The following is a 20,551-nucleotide window of genomic DNA, read 5'->3' as shown; positions in this document are numbered from 1 at the left end:
CTTCAGGGAGCATAAAGGTAGATAAATCCTAGGATTTGATGAGATGTATCATTGACTCCTGAGGAAGGCAAAAGAGGAGATTTTGGAGCCCTAATGGAGATTTTTATATTATTGGCCATACTGATGACGTGCCAAATGACTGGAAGACAACAAATATAATACTATAATTCAAGAAGGGCAATAGGGATAGTCAAATAATTACACACCTGTGAATCTAATGTCTGCAATAGTTACAGGATTAATCTACATTTGAAAAAATTAGGAAAGTGCTCAGACATTGTCAGGACAGTTTTGTTGGTGGGAGAACTTGACTAACTAATATGATTTGAGTTTTTTGAAGTATAACATACATTAGTGTTGATGTAATCTACAAAAGCTAGTCCATGGCATCCAAGTAAATTAACAAATTGGATCCAATGTTGGCTTGATACAAGGGGTCAGAGGGTGATGATTTTGTGGTGGGAAGTCTGTAGCCAATGGAAATGAGGAAGGTAGTCTCAACGATAGAATAATACAAATTATCTGTTCGACGGAGAAATGGCAGATGGAATTTATTTTTAATTTATATTTTTAATTTTAACAATACAGAATGGTAGCAGGCTCTTCTGGCCCATGAAACCTGTACTACCCAATTGACCTATTAACCCCGTACTACTTTGAAACACAGGAGGATACTGGAGAACCCGGAGGAAACCCACACAGGTCATGGGGAGAATTACAAAATCCTGTGCCAAATTTGAAGCTGTGTTGCAATAACGTTGTGCTAACAGCTATGCCAACTGTACCATCCCATTTATTCCTATAGTGTGGTGCATTTTTGGAGTTCTGATAGGATAGGACATAGATAATAAATGGTAGGGCTTTAAACATTTTTTATAAAACTTTGGTCTGGCCACAACTGAGGCACCATGTGCAGTTCCAGTGACCCACAATACAGGAAGGATATGAATACACTGAAGGAGGTGCTGAGGAAATTTACCAGGATGCTACCTGGGATGGAACGTCTCACTTATAAAGAGATACTTTTCAGGCTTGGCATGTTTTCTTTAGAGTGAAGAGGCTGAGGGGAGACTTGATTGCTGTATACAAAATCATGAGGAGAATAGATAGTAGGCAGAAACAAACTTTACGTCACTGCAGAGATGTCTAAAACCAGATGAGAGGAGAATCTGAGGAAAAGTGTCTGAGGATAGTTGTTTGACCCAGAGTGTGGCTGCTATCTGAAAGACATTGTCAGAGAAAATGGTAGAGGCATGTACTCTGACTTCTTAATATTTAAGAAGTAAGGTTGAGGGGGTCTTGATAGAGGTATTTAAAATTATGAAAGGAATAGATAGACTAGACTCTTTCCCAAGGACAGGGGATATTGGAACAAGAGGGCATGAGTTATGGGTAATGGGGCAAAACTTTAGGAGAAATATTAGAGGATGCTTTTTCACTCAGCGAGTGGTGGCAGAATGGATTGATCTTCCAAAAGAGATAGTTGTGGCAGGGTCCTTCTGTCATTTAAGAGAAGGTAAATGGAGGTGAGGGGGGTTGGAGGGTTATGGGCGGAGAGTGGAAGAGTTGAGCTAGTGGAGTTGTATAAGTGAACCGGTGCGGACTTGAAGGGCCGACATGGCCTGTTTCCGCGCTGTAAACGGCTACATCACCATAAGAAATGAATTGTCAGGCCATGGATGGTTATAGACTGAGTGCTGGTAATCAGGATTAGTATTGATATGTACTTGATTATTAGCATGGTCGCAATAAGCTGAAGGGCCTATATCTATGCATATTGAATTATACAGTTGCTGCTCTGAATTGTGGCAGGGTTTGGAAATGTATAATTGATCCTGATAAACATGGAGACAGGAAGAAGTCAAATGATTGGGTGAGATTTTCAGATAGTTAGCATCCAGTCATAAGAGAAAGAGCACAGGAACAGGCCCTTCAGGCCACCAAGTCCACCCCAACCATCAAACACTGATTTAAACTAATCCTACGTTAATTATTATTTTATCTGCATTCTGTTAACTTTCCATGGATTCTGCCACTCACCTACACATGAGGGGAAATTTATACTAGTCATATAACCTAATGTCCCACATGTGAGGAGCTGGAGTACGTGGAGGCAACTCATCCTATCACAGGGTGAATAATGTAAACTCCACACAGGCAGCACCCACGATCAGAGTTGAATCCTAGCTTCTGGCATTGTTAAGCAGCAGCTCTACTTGCAGCAGCACTCTGCAGTCCCTGCACCAGTCAGTGACTAAAATGCAGGTATGCATATAGGATGCTAAACAAGTATTGCAGATTTCATATGAATATCATAGATGAAATGAAGGCACTTAATCATGGCTGTAAAGGGTTGGCACCATTCCTGGATTGGCACTTTAATGTGAATTAGCGGTTGAAAAAAGGAAGAAAAATTGAATATGTTACTAACATGTTAAAACGCAAGAGTGAAGAATTTAATTAATGAAAATTGTTCGACCAATGTTCAGAGGATACTCCCGCTTTATTCTTGAAGTTGATCACAACAATTGCACCTCTTTGTGTGCAAAATCTCACAGACATTTAAAATGGAGAATTATATTACCAGAAGACCAAAATGTAGAAATGTAAAATTCAAAATGGAGAGTTATATTACCAGAAGACCAAAATGTAGAAATGTAAAATTCAAAATGGAGAGTTATATTACCAGAAGACCAAAATGTAGAAATGTAAAATTCAAAATGGAGAGTTATATTACCAGAAGACCAAAATGTAGAAATGTAAAATTCAAAATGGAGAGTTATATTACCAGAAGACCAAAATGTAGAAATGTAAAATTCAAAATGGAGAATTATATTACCAGAAGACCAAAATGTAGAAATGTAAAATTCAAAATGGAGAGTTATATTACCAGAAGACCAAAATGTAGAAATGTAAAATTCAAAATGGAGAATTATATTACCAGAAGACCAAAATGTAGAAATGTAAAATTCAAAATGGAGAGTTATATTACCAGAAGACCAAAATGTAGAAATGTAAAATTCAAAATGGAGAGTTATATTACCAGAAGACCAAAATGTAGAAATGTAAAATTCAAAATGGAGAATTATATTACCAGAAGACCAAAATGTAGAAATGTAAAATTCAAAATGGAGAGTTATATTACCAGAAGACCAAAATGTAGAAATGTAAAATTCAAAATGGAGAATTATATTACCAGAAGACCAAAATGTAGAAATGTAAAATTCAAAATGGAGAATTATATTACCAGAAGACCAAAATGTAGAAATGTAAAATTCAAAATGGAGAGTTATATTACCAGAAGACCAAAATGTAGAAATGTAAAATTCAAAATGGAGAATTATATTACCAGAAGACCAAAATGTAGAAATGTAAAATTCAAAATGGAGAATTATATTACCAGAAGACCAAAATGTAGAAATGTAAAATTCAAAATGGAGAATTATATTACCAGAAGACCAAAATGTAGAAATGTAAAATTCAAAATGGAGAGTTATATTACCAGAAGACCAAAATGTAGAAATGTAAAATTCAAAATGGAGAGTTATATTACCAGAAGACCAAAATGTAGAAATGTAAAATTCAAAATGGAGAATTATATTACCAGAAGACCAAAGTTTCCAGGAAGGAAATCCCAATTTCAGAAGCACCAACCACCACTATTCGTGAATTAATAGTTACTTTTGGCTCCAGTGTCAACTTTCGGTTGATGTGATTTAGGGCATATTTTGGCTGAAAAGAAATGCACAGAAAATATAAAAAGCACTTACTTTAAGAACATAGAACAGTACAGGCTAGGAACAAGCCTTTTGGCTCATGGTACCCAAATTAAATTAAAACTCTGCTACTTGCACATGAGAGATATTTTAAATTTTTCAGACTATAAACCATACTGACCAAAATACATACAGACATTTTTCTTTTGAATATATAGTGTCATTTTCTCCCCTTTATCCCCCTCCCTTCCCTCCCTCCCTCATCCCCCCTTCCCATTTATTCAAAGTTCAATCTATAAGATACATTAAACCCGTTAAACAATGTCGTCACTTAATAAAAATAAACAGAAATTTTTGTCTTTTACTTTTATAGACTGAGTCAGTTCATTTTGTCGTCTTCTCCTTCTGAAATTTTAGGTGGTGGAGGTCCGTGGTAGGATTTCTCTATTGTATTTCATGTATGGTTCCCATATTTGTTTGAATATTGTGATATTATTCATATGCTGTCTTGAAGCCTCTTAAAGCTTTGAGATCACGGTTATGCTGCAATAGCGTGGGTCTCTCAGTGGCGGCCACCCACTTCAATTCTCCAACCTATTCCCTTGAGACAGGTGGTCTCATGCACTGCCAGACTGAGACCACCTGCAAATTGGAGGAACAACACCTCATCTTCTGACTGGGCACCCTCTAACCTAATGGCATTAATATTGACTTCTCTGGCCCCTCCCTTCTTACCCCAGCTCTGCCTCACCATTCCATTTCCTTTCATACAAACATGATAAATCCTCATCCTTTATCATTGGCCAATAAACACCTTTTGTTGGTCTGGATTCCTCCCCCAGCCAGCATTGTCTGAATTCTGAGATTTCCTGCTTCTGGCTCATTCTGCCTATTTCTTGAAGGGTTAGGCCTGAAACATCAGCAATATATCTTTGTCTCCTATAGATACTGAAAAGACTGACTGTTCCTCCAGCATTTCAAGGTGTTTTTACTACACCACAGAGTCTGCAACCTTCTGTGTTTATTATCACACCAACTTCTAAAATTTTATTTCTAATTTTCTCTTGCCTTCCTCCTAAACTATTGAACCTGCTCAAATATTGTTAATAGAGGCACTGCTGGAACTGTTGTAACGACAGCGCTGCCGCTGGTGTGGACTCACTGGAGCAGAGATACAGTGCTGCTCCAAAGGGCTCAACCACCTGGTCCTAATGCTGGGATTAATCAGCCCGCTAAAGGCTCTGACTGGGTTTGTAAGTAAAATACTGGACCAATGGTCTGTGCAAAAGGATGATGGCACCTGTTCTTGACAACAACCACGAGGGGTTGAAGGATCTTAGCATTATAACTGGGGAGAACCCCCCCCCCTGTTGAGACAGAGAAGCTGAGGAGACAACCCTACTGGACCACGGCAGCAGATCTGTGAGGGACTTGGCACCTGAGGGACTCACACAGGCGACGGGCAACTTGCAAGCAGGGGACCCGCAGGGGTTGCAGGTTGCTGGAGACTAGCTCATGGGAACCAGTTATTTGAGTCGGGATTTAGGAGGTTGCTGAGGGTCCTGAAGGCTTTCTAATCATGTTGGAGGTTTGGATTTGGAGCATGGGTTTCCGATGGATTAAACAGCAGTCTGTGTAGTGACAGAGGCTGTGGGAGTACTAGAGGCAAATCCATAGACACTCAGTGACTCTGAAGGAATTCTGCTTTGCTTTTCTTTGTCTCGTACTGTAAAGGGCACTGGGCAACACTAATGACGACTCTGTCTGTTTTATAGAAGGGTATTTTGTGTAATATTACATGTTCTGTACTATGACAAGACAATAAAGGAATTTTGAATCATTAGGTACAAGGTCCAGATGAAAGTGCAGAAAGCAAGAGTTTAACAAATGAGACAAGAATACTCACAATATCAGAAGGAATAACTATAAGAGCAGTAGAAAGGGTCACTGGGGTCTCCCCATCAATGTGATTTACCAGGATTGTTGTCTAAAGAGGGTTCACAAAATTAGCACACACTCTTCTCGTTACTCCCATCGGGAAATAAATTTCAGAGTATCAAAGCCAGATCCAACCAGGCTGAGAAACAGCTTCTTCCTACGGGCAGAGAGACTGCTGAACAACTGATGAACTGCTCATATAAACCCTCTGTGACTATATTGACTTAACAATAATATTTATTTATTTTAATATTTGTGTATACATACTGTGTATCTGTATCAATTGTTTGTATTAACAGTATGTCATGTGCGTTTGCAGTGTTTTGCATAGAGGACCAGAGAATGCTGTTTTGTCGAGTTGCACTTGTACAATTGGATGATAACTAAACTTAAACTACACTCTTGACCCGATTATGGTGTTTCACACAAAATCATGGCTTTTGTAGATGACACTGTTGGTTTTTCCACCTTGCAAGTCCTTAAATACTGGAACTAAATAAAGTAATTAGAGCCCCCACTGATATCTAGTAATTGAGCAGACCAGAGATGCCATCAGCAAACCTTTGGTAAGCATTGCTTTGTACCAACCACCTAGTGGGTTTGTCAGCTTGGAGAAATGTTGACGTCCATCAAATACAGAATTGTTAATAATGCTTCTCCTACGGTATTCATGGCATGATTTAATGAACAAAGATTTAGGAAGGGGGTTGTCCACGTCTGCTGCAGGCTCACTGGTGGTTGACTAGGTTAATGTGGGACAGACATGCCCAGCTGCAGCGGCTACAAGGGAAATTCTGTTCTGGGTTTGCTGCTGCTTTATCACAGTTCTTCCTTCATTTCCTTTTGTCCTCAAGGCCAGCCCTGTGTGCATTCTTGAAGGAGGAAACAAGACTGGTGAATGGTGTGATGCTAGGCCACATGATTGCAGCTAGAGAAGACCACTGGTCAATGTAACAGGCACTAAGGGATTTCTCCGGAGTCCTTGTACCTCTTTTTTGGAGCCCATCTGTCATGATGGCCAATGGAGAGTTCACTGTACAGCATAATCTTGGGCAGGCGAGGATCCTCCAAACTAGAGACGTGCCCTGCCCAGCGTAGCCAGACTGAGGTAGTTGGACTTTTTTCTCATTCTTGTACAAGGTGATGACGTCTGCATCACAGAGGTCCTGTAGTAGTTTGCTTTGTTCCCAGCAGCCGACAAAGAACTCATGAAGTTTGGCGTGCAACACTGGGCCCCCATGCTTCAAACCTCTGGTGGGATTCCATTGACTCCTGTTGCCTGCTCAGCTGCTCTCTGGCCTTGACAGACTCTTCTAGGGTTGGAATCTTGTCCAGTTCTATTTTCTCAGGCTGTTGTGGAAATATGATGAATTGCTGAGTCTCGGTCCATGTGGTTGCCTTGTCTGTGTAGAGCGCCTGACCACCTGCTCTGTGCAAGGGATTCTGGACCTGGTGTGAAGGACTGTACACCACCTTCAGGGCTTCATAAAACTCTCTGTGGTCACTGGTGTTTGTGCAAAGCTGAGTTCTCTCTGCAAGGTTGATCCACCATACGTTCTGAATCTTTTGAAACTTGCGCTGGAGATTGCTACATATGAAGTGGAAGGTTGTTTTCTTATTGAGACAAGACAGTGGGCAAGATGTGTCTGGTAAGTAGATCTCTTCTACTCCAGCAGTTCTTGAATCTCCTGATTGTTTTCATCGAACCAGTCTTAGTTCTTCTTTGCGGAAAATCCTAGGAGTTCTTCAGAAGTCTGCAGGATGCTAGTTTTTTTGTGTTCCCAAAGTACTTCTGGAGAGGGGTCTGTGGGGAAACTGGGATCCTCAAGCTTTGACTGAAGATTTACCTGGAAGTCAGCTTTCACTTCATTTGACTGGAGATTGTCAACTTTAAACTTATTCCTTGGAGCACATCCTCTCTTTGGCTTGGGTTTGAAGTGGAGACTGAGTTTGTTGCGGACAAAATGATATGTGCTCGGCATCACTCGGGTGAGTAAGACATCCTGAAGATCTTTCTGTTGCACCAGTCTATAGTCTATTGAGGTGCCAATGCTTGGACCAAGGATGCATCCAAGTTTTCTCCAGACTGTCTTTCTTCTGGAAGATGATGACGGTGATGGTGAGTTGCTGCGCCACACAAAACTTTAACAGAAGGTGCCTGTTGTCATTGCAGCTTCCAACACCATGTTTACTAAGTACTCTTTTCCAGGCTTCAGGATATTGGCCTACTCTGGCATGAAATCACCAAAGATGATGACCTTGTTGTCTGCAGGGGTGTTCTGTATGAGATTGCACAGATCAGTGTAAAACTTATCTTTTTCTGCAGGATCGCTTGAAGAGCTAGGGAATACACACTGAAGAGTGTGGCATGCTGCTTGGTTCGAAGTGGGAGGTGCATGGTGATAATGCAGTTGGAGTGACCCATTGACAGGTTTACAAGTTTGGAGGCAATGGAATTCCTGACCATAAAGCCAATGCCAGAAAGGCATTTCTCAGTCTCTGGCTTGCCTGACCAGTACAAGGTATAGCCGGTGCCATTTTCTTGAAGGCTGCTTTCTTCTGAGAAGTGGACTTCAGTGTTGTCAATATTCAATCTTGAAAGTTCATGTGCAACTAAAGCGGAGAGTCCATCTGGTTGACTACTATCTGCTATATCGAACATGGTTCTGTTCTTACAGCATGCGAGCTTTAATCCTTGCACACCATGTGAGGCAGGTGTGCATCTTTTTTTTTTATTGTTCAACCGCATTTGAGGATTCCTGTTGACTGCGGCTAGCCAACTGGGGGAAATGGAAACAAACTTTGGTTAGGCCACTTATTTTAGGCCCCTTTCTATATGGATTAAGCAGTGCTGTCCCTAGAGAGGCTGCTTGGTTGTTCAAGTGCTGCCGTATAATGTTGTCGTCTCTGGGATCAGCATCAGACAACCCATACATCTGAACCTCCTGCATGCAGGATCAGAACTGCGGCTTCCAGTGTCATCTTCCACCTGCCACTTTCATCCTTTTCCCCATCACTGCAGGGCTTAATGAATGGTCGGGGAGGATGGTCAAAGACGTTGGAATGTCCTTTGAGCCTGCTCAATTGATTTTTTAGTTTGAGTGCAGAGTTGCAGTACTTGCCTCACTCTTTATACCTGAGGTTTGTCTTCTATGGCCCAGCACGCTGGGATGGTAACAGCCAGGTCCTCAGGTCATGGGTGTTATGTCAAAGTGTCCTTCTCCTAGATGGATGGCTTGACAAGGCTAACAAGCCCCATCTGCCCGGGTTTGAAATCAGAGTTGCCTTTCTCTTAGGTTGACTGCCAATCAAGGCTAACCTGCAAGCATCCTTGGTCCAAGCATTGGCACCTCAAAGACTATATCTTGGTGCAACAGAAATACCTTCAGGGTGTCTTACTCACCTGAGTGATGCCCAGCACATATTGTCTTGTCCAGTTTTAGCGCCGGACACTTGGTCGCACCATGACATAGAAAACTCAGTGAAAACTGGGGACACTGATGAGAAGGTGTTGCTACAGATGCAGGAATGTAGGAGAGGCCATTTGCAGTGACTTCCTGCTTGGTAAGCCAGGCAGTGGCCATAAAGGTGAGGCAATTATTCCCTGGGTGAACAGGACCTCAGGCTCAGATCTCTTCCACCCCCCTACTGTGGTATTGGTTAGTTAATTGCTCCTGTGGTTATAAACCGGAATGTAATTATTCTAATATGCGCTGCACAATTTATCATTCTGCTCCTTTATGAGGAGTTTGAATTAAGATAGCATTTCAAATATAGACTATAAAATCTAATCATGAGATCACTTTTTGAGGTTGTTTAATATGAATAAGGTATATGAAGGTGCAGGTAAACTTGAAACTTGTAGACTGATAGGTGCTTCCAAACTTCCACTCGAGGTCAACGTGAAATGGCAATATTAGAGTCAGTCATAAAGAGATACAGGATGGAAGTAGATTCTTCAGTTCACCACATTCACCTGCCAACCCATATCCATTTACACAGCTGACGTGGACATTTACCCCTCCATAAATCTTCGTCTGCGAAGCCAAGCCAAAGAAGAACATTAGTACTGTTTTTCCTTTTCTTTTTAAAACATTTTTATTCATTTGATAGAGAGAAATATTACATGTATATATTGTTAAGATATTAATTATATAGTTTTTAAATAATGCAAATCAGAATATGAGTTTATATATAAATTATACATTGTCTTATAATTATCAAAAAAGTGTAAAATCCTTGAGAATTTCACCTCATATTCTAATATTGAGATATACATTGTGATTATTCAAATAGACCAATCTCTTCTAGTTGGAGAAAAAAAAACAAAAGAAAAAATCTTTTGACATTTTAAAGTTTCATAGCTATGAACAATTGGGTGGTTAGCGCAATGCCTTTACACTGCCAGCGATCGGGACCAGGGTTCAAATCCTGCGCTGTCCGTAAGGAGTTTGCACATTCTCCTCGTGTCTGCGCGTGTTTTCCCTAGTGGCTCCAATTTTCTCCCACCATTCAAAATGGACCAGGGATGTAGGTTAATTGGGTGGCACAGACTCATAGGCTAAAATGGTCAGTTACTGTGCTGTATGTCTAAATTTAAAAAGGAGTAATTTAAAAAAAAACATGTTCTGCCATTCATTGATTTAAGTTTCACTATTATTAATGAATCATAGAACTACCATTTAGATATAAAAGAGTGGATTATGATATCAGTTACCTGTTCAACTCCCTCTCAATATTCTTTGTAATGACTTCACAGGAGACTGTACAGAGTATTAATTTATTGGTTGAATAAAATAATTCTATTACCTTTGTGTCAAATCTTTCTTCTTTTCATTGTCATCCTTTGAATTTCAAAATTTATTTTATGGTTGTTTGAATGTGACACCTTTTGTTCTTTGCATCCCTTTGAACCACCAGATGCATGTTAGATTTTTTTTTAAAACTTTGCATATTCTGAAATTCCTCTAGTATTCAAATTGAACATTTAAAATTAAGTTTCAGATATTTGATTTGTCACTTAAAACTGGCAAAGGTGCTGATGTGTTCATGCAATCTTCAATAATGTACAAATTGTGGCAGATCGGGCTGGCACAATGTGCGGTAATAAACAGCGGCATAATTCACTAACGCGACCTCTAGCATGGCGAACCAGCGCAGTTGGAAGCTGGGCAGTACAAGGCCAGCAGCCCTAAAGTGGCACTGGCCAGGCTGCCCAGCTAACAGAGCTACACGAGGCTGGGGAAGAAAGGTATTCATATGCAAGAATGTTCCCACAGGTGGGAATCCCGTTTTTGTTATTCAAGCAGCTGATGTCAGCCAATCAACCAAACGGTGGGAACTCCAACTATATAAAAGGAGCATTTCTAGCCTCAATCACTTTGGCTTGGCTTCGCGGACGAAGATTTATGGAGGGGGTAAAAAGTCCACGTCAGCTGCAGGCTCGTTTGTGGCTGACCAGTCCGATGCGGGACAGGCAGACACGATTGCAGCGGTTGCAAGGGAAAATTGGTTGGTTGGGGTTGGGTGTTGGGTTTTTCCTCCTTTGCCTTTTGTCAGTGAGGTGGGCTCTGCAGTCTTCTTCAAAGGAGGCTGCTGCCCGCCAAACTGTGAAGCGCCAAGATGCACGGTTTGAGGCGTTATCAGCCCACTGGCGGTGGTCAATGTGGCAGGCACCAAGAGATTTCTTTAGGCAGTCCTTGTACCTTTTCTTTGGTGCACCTCTGTCACGGTGGCCAGTGGAGAGCTCGCCATATAATACGATCTTGGGAAGGCGATGGTCCTCCATTCTGGAGACGTGACCCATCCAGCGCAGCTGGATCTTCAGCAGCGTGGACTCGATGCTGTCGCAATAAAGTCACAGCTTAACCTCCCACACTGAGAGTGTGTGTGTGTTCCTTCATAGCAGACGGCTACAATTGGTGACCCCAATGGTTTAGACGGAATTTAAACCCAGCGATGGATAACAAAGCAGCAATCAGCATAGTTGCCCTCAAGCTCCTGATCTTCTGGACAGTTCAACCTAGCGTGTGGTTCAACCAGTCTAAGACCCGGTTCCAGATTTGGGGCATCACACCTGAGACCACACAGTACTTCCATGTGGTCAGCGCCCTGGATCCAGAGACTGCAGACAGAATGGCCAACTTCACCCACAGGCCACCATTGGAAAGCACTTACACTGCCTTCAAAGAGCTATTGACCGAGACCTTCAGACTCTTGCAGCGAGAGAGAGGGGCACGGTTGTTCCTCCTGGATGGGCTAGGGGACAGATTCCTGTCAGTGCTCCATGAACAAGATGCTGGACCTCCTGGGAGACCACGATCTGGCATCATGATCAAGCAGGCATTCTTGGAGCAGCTGCCCGAGAACATCCAACTGCTCCTGGCTTACACGGATTTCAGTGACCCCCGGAAAGTTGCAGCATGGGGGGACATTATGTGGAAGCAGAAACAGAAGAGCTCGGCTCCCATGGGGCTCATCAACAGGTCTTGCAACCAGACCAAGGCAGGCCCGGGAAATGAGCAGCAAGCAAGAGTCCAAGGAGAGATGGTGCTTCTACCACCAAAGATGGGTCACCAAGGCCCACCAATGCCAGTCACAATGGGAGTTTCAGGGAAACAACAAAGCCAGCCGTCACTGATGGCTGCTGCAGCTGGCCATCAAGGGAGCCTCCTGTATGTATGGGACTGCCTGTCCAGAAGACATTCCTTAGTGGATATAGGAGCGGAGGTCAGCGTGATGCCCCCGACAGGTTTGGACACTAGATGCAGGCAAGCAGGCCCCACATTGAGGGCTGCCAACAACAGCAGCATATGACCTATGGCATTTGTATGGCCGAGCTGCAGTTCGGAGGCAGTCACTTCTCATGGGAGTTCACGCTCGCTGCAGTGGAACAACCACTCCTTTGAGTGGTCTTCCTGTGGGCCCACAACCTCCTAGTGGACCTTAAGGGCAAGAGACTCGTACACACGGAGACCTTCCAAACCTTCACACTGAGGGGTGCTAGGCTCCCGGCACTGCATCTGGTTTCCATCCATAGCTCAGAAGACGAGTTCTCCAAGGTGCTAGCCGAGTTCCCGGCAATCCTTTCCCCTCAGTTCATGGTGGAGATGGCTCAACATGGCGTCAGGCATCACATCCTTACCAAAGGTCCACTGCTCCATGCAAGGGCGAGACGACTTCCCCTGAAGAAGCTTCGACTGGCCAAGGAGGAGTTCTGCAAGCTTGAAGAGTTAGGCATCATTCGGTGGTTGGACAGTCCATGGGCTTCTCCCCTGCACATGGTGCCTAAAGAATCTCTGGGCTGGAGACTGTGCAGTGAATACCACTGGCTCAACGAGGCCACCACTCCAGATCGTTACCCTGTGCCGCATATCCAGGACTTTGCAGCAAATCTACATGGAGTGACAATCTTCACCAAAGTGGACCTGGCGCGAAGGTATCACCAAATCATGGTGCACCCTGACATCCCCAAGTCGGCCATCATCACTCCATTTGGGCTGTTCGAGTTCCCGAGGATGCCATTCAGGCTCATTGATGCGGTGGCCCAAGACCTGGTCGGCACCTTTGTCTATTTAGGTGACATTCTGGTGGCGAGCAGAACCCGGCAGGGACATCTACAATACCTTTAAAACCTCTATAATTGCCTACTTGAGTTCAGCCTTTCTATCAACCTGGCCAAATGCCAGTTCTGACTCAGCACAATTGACTTCCTGGGCCATACCACTAACCAGCAAGGTGGAGGCCATCTGCAACTTCCTGAGGCCCAGTACGACCAAATGACTACAGGAGTTCGTAGGGATGATCAACTTTTATCACAGGTTCATCACTGCAGCTGCTCGAGTGATTTCCCCCACTTTTCACCCTGATGACCGGCAAGGCAAAGGACTTGACCTGGGACGACAATTCCGCACAAGCATTCATGGAAACGAAGGAAGCCCTAACTAATGATGCACTCCTGGCCCACCCCTGGTCAGACATACCCACAGCCCTCATGGTCGATGCCTTAGGAACAGCAATTGGCGGAGTTCTGGAGCAGCAGATAGAAAGAAGTTGGCATCCGCTAGCTTTCTTCAGTAAGCATCTGTGGCCCCTGGAACTAAAGTACAGTGCTTTCGATAGAGAGCTACTAGCACTGTACTTAGCCATCCACCACTTCCGGTTCTTCCTTGAGGGAAAGGCTTTCATGGACCACATACACACTGGATAAGTTGCTGATCCCTGGTTGGCTTGCCAGCAGAGGCACTTGTCTTGAGTCTCGGAGTACACCACTGACATGAGGCACATCTTTGGAAAAGATAAGGTAGTTGTGGACGCCTTGTCAAGACCGAGCATCTACACTGGCCAACGGGTGGAGGCACAGCAGCAGGATGACAAGATGCCTCAGTACAGGACCACTGTCATGGGGCTGCAGCTTCAGGACATCTCAGTCGGCACAGGTAACACTACCCTCCTATGCGACATGGCCACTGGACAGGTTCGACCTATCATCCCAACACTATGGAGGCGATGAGTTTTCAACTCCATCCACAGCTGAAACATCCATCGATTAGGACTATGGTCCAGTTGGTTGCCAGCAAGTACACGAGGCATGGATTGAGGAAACAAGTCAGCAGGTGGGCCAAGACATGTAAGCAGTGCCAAGCAGCTAAGGTACGGTAGCACACCAACGTTCTCCCACAGCCTTTAAAGCCAACATGGACATAGTAGGGCCCTTACCAGTCTCTACTACCTGTTCATGGTGGTCGACTGCTTTACCTGGTGGCCAGAATCAATCCCCCTGGCTGACACATCCACCAGGTTCTGTGCCAAGGAACTCCTCTTGTTCTGGGTCGCAAGGTTTGGACTACTATACCACATAACCTCTGACAGAGGCACACAATTCACCTCCAGCCTGTGGACCGACATTGCCAACCTGTGAGGCGGTCAGCTACACATGTTAGCATACCACCTGCAGTCCTGTGGAGTGCTTCCACAGGCACCTCAAGGCCACCCTTATGAACAGACTCAAGGACCCCAACTTGGTGGACAAACGAACTGCTGGGCATTCGTACAGCACCAAAAGAAGTCCTCCACGTATCCTCTGCCAAGCTCATCTACAGAATGCTACTCATGGTCTCTGTGGATTTTGTCCCACTGGCCAGTGGTCAACAGGAGAATACAACCACCTTCTTGGATAAGCTGCGTGAAAAGGTCGGTAACCTGGTTCAGATCTCACCCTCCAGACACGGATAAGCCAAGTTCAACAACTCCAAAGACCTCAAAGACTGTGTGTACGTGTTCGTGCGCAGAGGGCCACACTGTCCACTGCTGCAGAAGGCTCTTCTGAGTTGTCTGGTACAATGGGCCACCTTCGAGTTGGACATCAGTGGCAAACCAGAGGTTTTCGCTGCAGACAGGTTCAAGCTGGCACACACAGACCCGACACAACCTGTGGAAACGCCAGCACCTTAACACAGAGGCAGATCTCCAAAGACATTGGGGACTGCATCCACGGACACTAATGAACTGTAGCACTGGTTCTGGGGGGTGGGAGGACAGCCCTAAAGTGGCGCCAGGCTGCCCCGCTAACAGAGCAACACGAGGCTAGGAAAAAGGGTATTCATATGCAAGAATATTCCCGTGGCCAGGAATCAACTAAACAGCAGGAACTCCAATTGTATAAAAGTTGCATTTCCAGCCTCAATAAAGGCAGAGCTTAACCTCCCACACTGCGAGAGAGTGTGTGTGTGTGTTTCTTCGTAGCAGACCGGCCACAAAATAATCATTATGCACTGGGTTTTATGTCATGGGACAAATCTAGCATTTCCAATATTGATACTATTTCAAAGATCAAGCATGAATAAGCTGAAAACCTTTTGAAAATCACACTCAGGTGCCATTTTAGCTTTATACTTTTCCAGTATTAGGTCGATTACATTCTCAGTGGAAATCAAATCTTGTTGATGCATAATGATATTTACATAGGAGCATCAGTAACTTAAATATTATCTCACTAAGTTTCTTTAAATGTTGTATCTACCATTCTATACAAATTCTCTTTTGCATTTGGAATTTTGATGTGATTCAATTTCTTCCATTATGATTGATAATAATTTGAAATGTTATGTTGTTTCTCTGAAATAGAAAGTATCATTTCAACATTTTTCTCCCCTGTCACATATCACATATTGAGGGCATCAATATGTGATATGGGAATTACTCCACCTAACACTGTGGATGACGATAGGACAGATTGAGAAACAGAACACCAGATTCCAAGCACATTACACAATTCCTTGAAGATTACAACTGTCATGCTTCAGTAATCAGTCCTTCTTCCAGTTAAGCAAGGCATACATTAATTGGCCTCAGAGAGTTTAAGATTAGATGGATTGCTCCCAGGACACACCTTATTTCAAAAACCCATGAGCAGAATGAACTGAACTCAAATGAGTGAATAAGCTTGATTGCTGGCAAGATCAATGTAATGTTATTTTTCTTTGGTTTTTACAAAATTGAGTTGCTTTTCATCCCCCATTATCCCTCGATGGGTTGCATGTGTACAATGATATAAACTTGAATTTATTTGTATCAGGGTATTAATCTGTTTGTTTTTGTGCTTTTTTTTCATCTGCTTTTTTACTTCTTCCTTTGGTGAATCCCAACTGACTGCATTACATATTCCTAATAAAATTGTATTTAAATATAATTATATTTAAGACAGTCCAGTTAAATATTTTCCATTTTAATACAATAATAAAGGACCTGCAAATTAGGCTGAATTTCCAGAAATTGTGATTTCCAGAAATTACCATCATTTCCTTTGTGAAACAACATGTCTCAATGGGCTAAGAAAATACACCAGTGCCTCTAATTCCTCAAAAGCCTGAGGAAATTTGGCAAGTCTCATACACCCCTGAATAACTCCAACAGATGCACTGTTGAAATCATCCTATCAGGGGGCATCACTGTGTGGTATGGAAACTGCTCCGCCCAAGAAAGTACACCAGTGTCTCTAACTCCTCAAAAGGCTAAGGAAATTTGGCATAATTCAAACATCCCTAAATAATTCCACCAGATGCACCGATGAAAGCATCGTATCAGAGGGCATCAATATGTGATATGGGCACTACTCCACCTAACACTGCAAGAAAATGCAGAGGACAGTGAATGCAGCTCAGACCATCACACTTCCCTTCCTATCCATTAACTCCATTCATATCTCCTTCTGCTTTAGAAAACCAATTAACACGTTAAAAGACTCTCCCTGTTCTGGCCACTTTCTCTTCACTCCCCTCACTTCAGGAGGAAGATTAATGAAATTAAGATCACTTGCCACCAGATTGATGGTGTGTTATACTGATGGCTGGCTCCACCCTCATCTACCCATATATAACCCTGGTTTCCTGCCTAAACCCCGAATCCCTCTGAAGTCTACTATAAGACCAATAAAACCATATGTTCTCCCTCCTGTAGCTTTTATTCACGCTACAAATTCATTAGCTTATTCCCTAAATGATGGAAGCGCTACTCAGCCTGATATGCTGCTGATAGACCCTCTGTCCCCCGACACGGCTGACAAGTTCACATAATGGCTAGACTACTTCCAGGCCTACCCGAACACGACCAGAAATGTCTTCCACACCAATTAACTCAAAGTCAGCACTTGTTTCGAGGATAGGAACAAAAGGGTATGTAGTCATCAGGGACTGCACTACCTATGCTGCTGGCATTGACACTTTGAAGACTTGGTACCTGAGGTTGCAAAATGAAGTCCTAGTGAGGCACCAACTTGCTCTACGTTGCGATCGACCAGGAGAGACCGTCGATAACTACCTGTTGGATCTGTGGACGCTTGCCAAGAAGTGTGGGTATGAAATGACAATGGGCTGTGTTCGTGAAGAACACATCTGGGACACTCTAGTCGCGGGGGTCCACTCGAGGTACATGAGGCAGCGACTGCTCGAGTCGGGAAAGAAGGACCTGGCTAGCTACGTATAACTGGCCAGATCGTTAGAACAGGCCAATCTCGAAGCTACTGAGCTCGCTCATCCAGGTGACCCCTTCCAAAGACTGGCTGCTCCCACTACCCATGCTAGTGAGTGTTCCTGCACGAGGAAGTCTTTTTTCTGCGGCAAGAGCCAGCATCCCTGATTGCATTGCCCGTTTAAAGATTCAGTGTGTTCCAACTGTGGCAAGAAAGGGCATTGGGTGAAGGGAAGCCCGGGGAAGTCTGCAGACTGCACTGCTCCCAGATCCGACTCCAGCCCCAAACTGTCTGTCCCAAATTCACCCAAACCCATTTGCTGTGCTAAATGCTGATGGAGGGTGGCAGTGAGGAAATGACACAAAAAGGCTCAGTGGCCATCTTGCCGCCAATCAAATTCAAACTTGTCAGAGGAGGAAGGAGGGTGGCCATCTTGCCATACCACAAGGTTGACGCCATCTTAACCATAGGCAACCCAGGATGGTGGGGGCCACTTGAGTGAGGAGTATGGAGTCTCCAGCATCCTAGTCTCGATAGTTCTAGATCAGGATAGATCTCACCAGCTCAGCAACTCCATAATGACTGTGAAGGTAAATGAACATTCCACTAAATGCTTAATCGACACAGGCTCCACTGAAAGCATCATAGACTCACGGACTGTGCAAGAATATAACCTAAAGATGTATCCTTACAATTATTGCAATTCCTTGCATCTCAGTTGCACTCTACAGGTATTCAACAACATTGTACAGTACATCTGACGTTTGAAATGGGGGGAATTCTGCAAATTTTGCTTATATATACTTGATGAATTGAGTGCTCTGGTGTTGTTGGGTTTGGACTTCCTGTGTCACCTTAAAAGCGTGACATTGGAGTATTCTGGTCCCCTCCCTCCATAACAGTTTGAAACTGAGGGTCTCTAATATCAGAACTTCCATGCAGCCTTTCCACACTAAATATCGACACCCCCCCTTCTCTCTTCCCGAATCTGTCCTCTGACTGCAAATGTATTGCTACCAAGAGCAGGAAGTACAGCACAGCATACCGAGATTTCATACAGTCTGAAACACAGCATATGCTTGATAAAGGTATCATCGAACCTAGCACCAGCCAGTGGAAAATACAAGTGGTAGTGGTAAAAGGGTACGAGACCAGGTTAGTAATTGACTATAGCCAAACCATTAATAGGTCCAAGCTCCTGGACACATACCCCTTCCCTCGAATTTCAGACATGGTGAATGATATTGCGCAGTATCGGGTCTCTTCAATCACTGGCCTGAAAGCTGCTTATCACCAGCTGCCAATCCGTTCCAAGGAACATCCATAGACTGCATTTGAGGCTAACAGTCATTTCTATCAATCGCGGTCATTTCTATCAATCGCGGAGGCTCCCTTTCAGTATTACTAACGGGGTTTCTATCTTCCTGTTTCTCCATACAGCAAAAGCTCTGAACCTCACATAACTTTAGCTATCCTTGGCGTCATGGTCTTCCAAGGTATGGCCACAGATGGTGACATTATTGAGGTAGGCGAAGGTAGCCTTCAACCCATACTCATCCACCATTCTGTCCATCTGCCTCTGGAAGATAGAAACCCCATTAGTAATACCGAAAGGGAGCCTCCGCGATTGATAGAAACGACCGTTAGCCTCAAATGCAGTCTATGGACGTTCCTTGGAATGGATTGGCAGCTGGTGATAAGCAGCTTTCAGGCCAGTGATTGAAGAGACACGATACTGCTCAATATCGTTGGCCTTGATTCCAATAGGATGTGCCCCCTGTTGGAGCTCCCCATCCCAGGACCACAAAGGCTTTGAAGAGATGCCTCAATATGCTAATAAGGTTCACCCTCTCTTAAAAGTCACTATTTATCCCCTCTCGGCTGAAGCCCAAACAGCTTTTAACTACCACCAAAATCACATTGCGAAAGCTGCCATGCACGTCGTAGATGTACCTTTCCAAGTGGAAAGCGATGCTTCGGACGTAGCCCTGGCCGTTACCTTCAACCAGTTGGGCAGGACAGTTGCATTTTTTTCCTTGGACATTGCAAGGCCACTAACTCCGGAACCCCTCTGTGGAAAAGGAGGCTCAAGCCATTGTAGAAGCCACGAGGCACTGGAGACACTACTTTGCTGGCAGGAAATTTATGCACCTCACTGACCAGTGCTCTGTTGCTTGCAATGTTTAATAATGTCAAGAGGAGCAAAATCAAGAATGACAAGATTGGTAGGTGGAGGATCGAGCTCCCCACCTACAATTATGACATTGCCTATCAGCCAGGAGCTCTTAATGACCCTCCAGATGCCTTATCCAGAGGAAGCTGTGCCTCTGCACACACCGGCCAACTATGGTCTCTGCATAATGAGCTCTGCCATCCAGGGGTTACCCGCATGGCTCTTTTGTCCAATCTGCCCTACTTCATGGAAGATGTAAGAGACATGACCAGGTCTTGCCAAGTCTGCGTGGAGTGAAAGCTGCACTTCTACCACCCTGCAAAGGCGCACCTGATCAAGTCATTCAGGCCCTTCAAACAGCTCAGTGTCGATTTTAAGGGACCTCTCCCCTCCATAACGGGAACACTTTCTTCCTCTCTATCACTGATGAGTACTCCTGCTCCCCATTCGCCATTCTGTATCCAGACACGTCCACTTTGTCAGTCATAAAGGTCCTAGATTCCATTTTCACCCTGTTTGGGTATCCTGGCTATATTCATAGCGACCAGGGATCATCCTTTATGAGTGATGAGCTACATCAGTACCTGCTGATGAGGGGCATTGCATCCAGCAGGACTGCAAGCTACAACCCCCAGGGGAACGGGCAGATTGAAAAGGAAAATGTCACAGTCTGGAAGGCTATCAAATGGGCCCTGAAGTCAAGAGGCCTTCCAGACTCACGCTGGGAGGAAGTCGTTCCTATGGCACTCCATTCTA

At 44.0% G+C, this 20,551-nt stretch overlaps 1 protein-coding gene across 6 annotated transcripts in view; it reads right to left on the bottom strand.

The window, feature by feature from the left end:
- The window catches only part of cfap61 (cilia and flagella associated protein 61), a 203,022-nt gene that overhangs the window by 98,654 nt on the left and 83,817 nt on the right, over positions 1–20,551 (bottom strand). For 5 of the 6 annotated variants that reach the window (XM_069932361.1, XM_069932358.1, XM_069932357.1 and 2 more), the window contains one exon: positions 3,605–3,732. The exons of the other annotated variant lie outside the window; for it this stretch is intronic. In XM_069932361.1, coding sequence (XP_069788462.1) covers positions 3,605–3,732 — 128 coding nt within the window. The remainder of the gene's footprint in view (positions 1–3,604; positions 3,733–20,551) is intronic. 6 annotated transcript variants of the gene reach the window in all.

Source organism: Narcine bancroftii, chromosome 4, assembly GCF_036971445.1.
Source record: "Narcine bancroftii isolate sNarBan1 chromosome 4, sNarBan1.hap1, whole genome shotgun sequence".
Taxonomy (NCBI): Eukaryota; Metazoa; Chordata; class Chondrichthyes; order Torpediniformes; family Narcinidae; genus Narcine; species Narcine bancroftii.
This window is presented reverse-complemented; position numbering and strand designations above follow the sequence as displayed.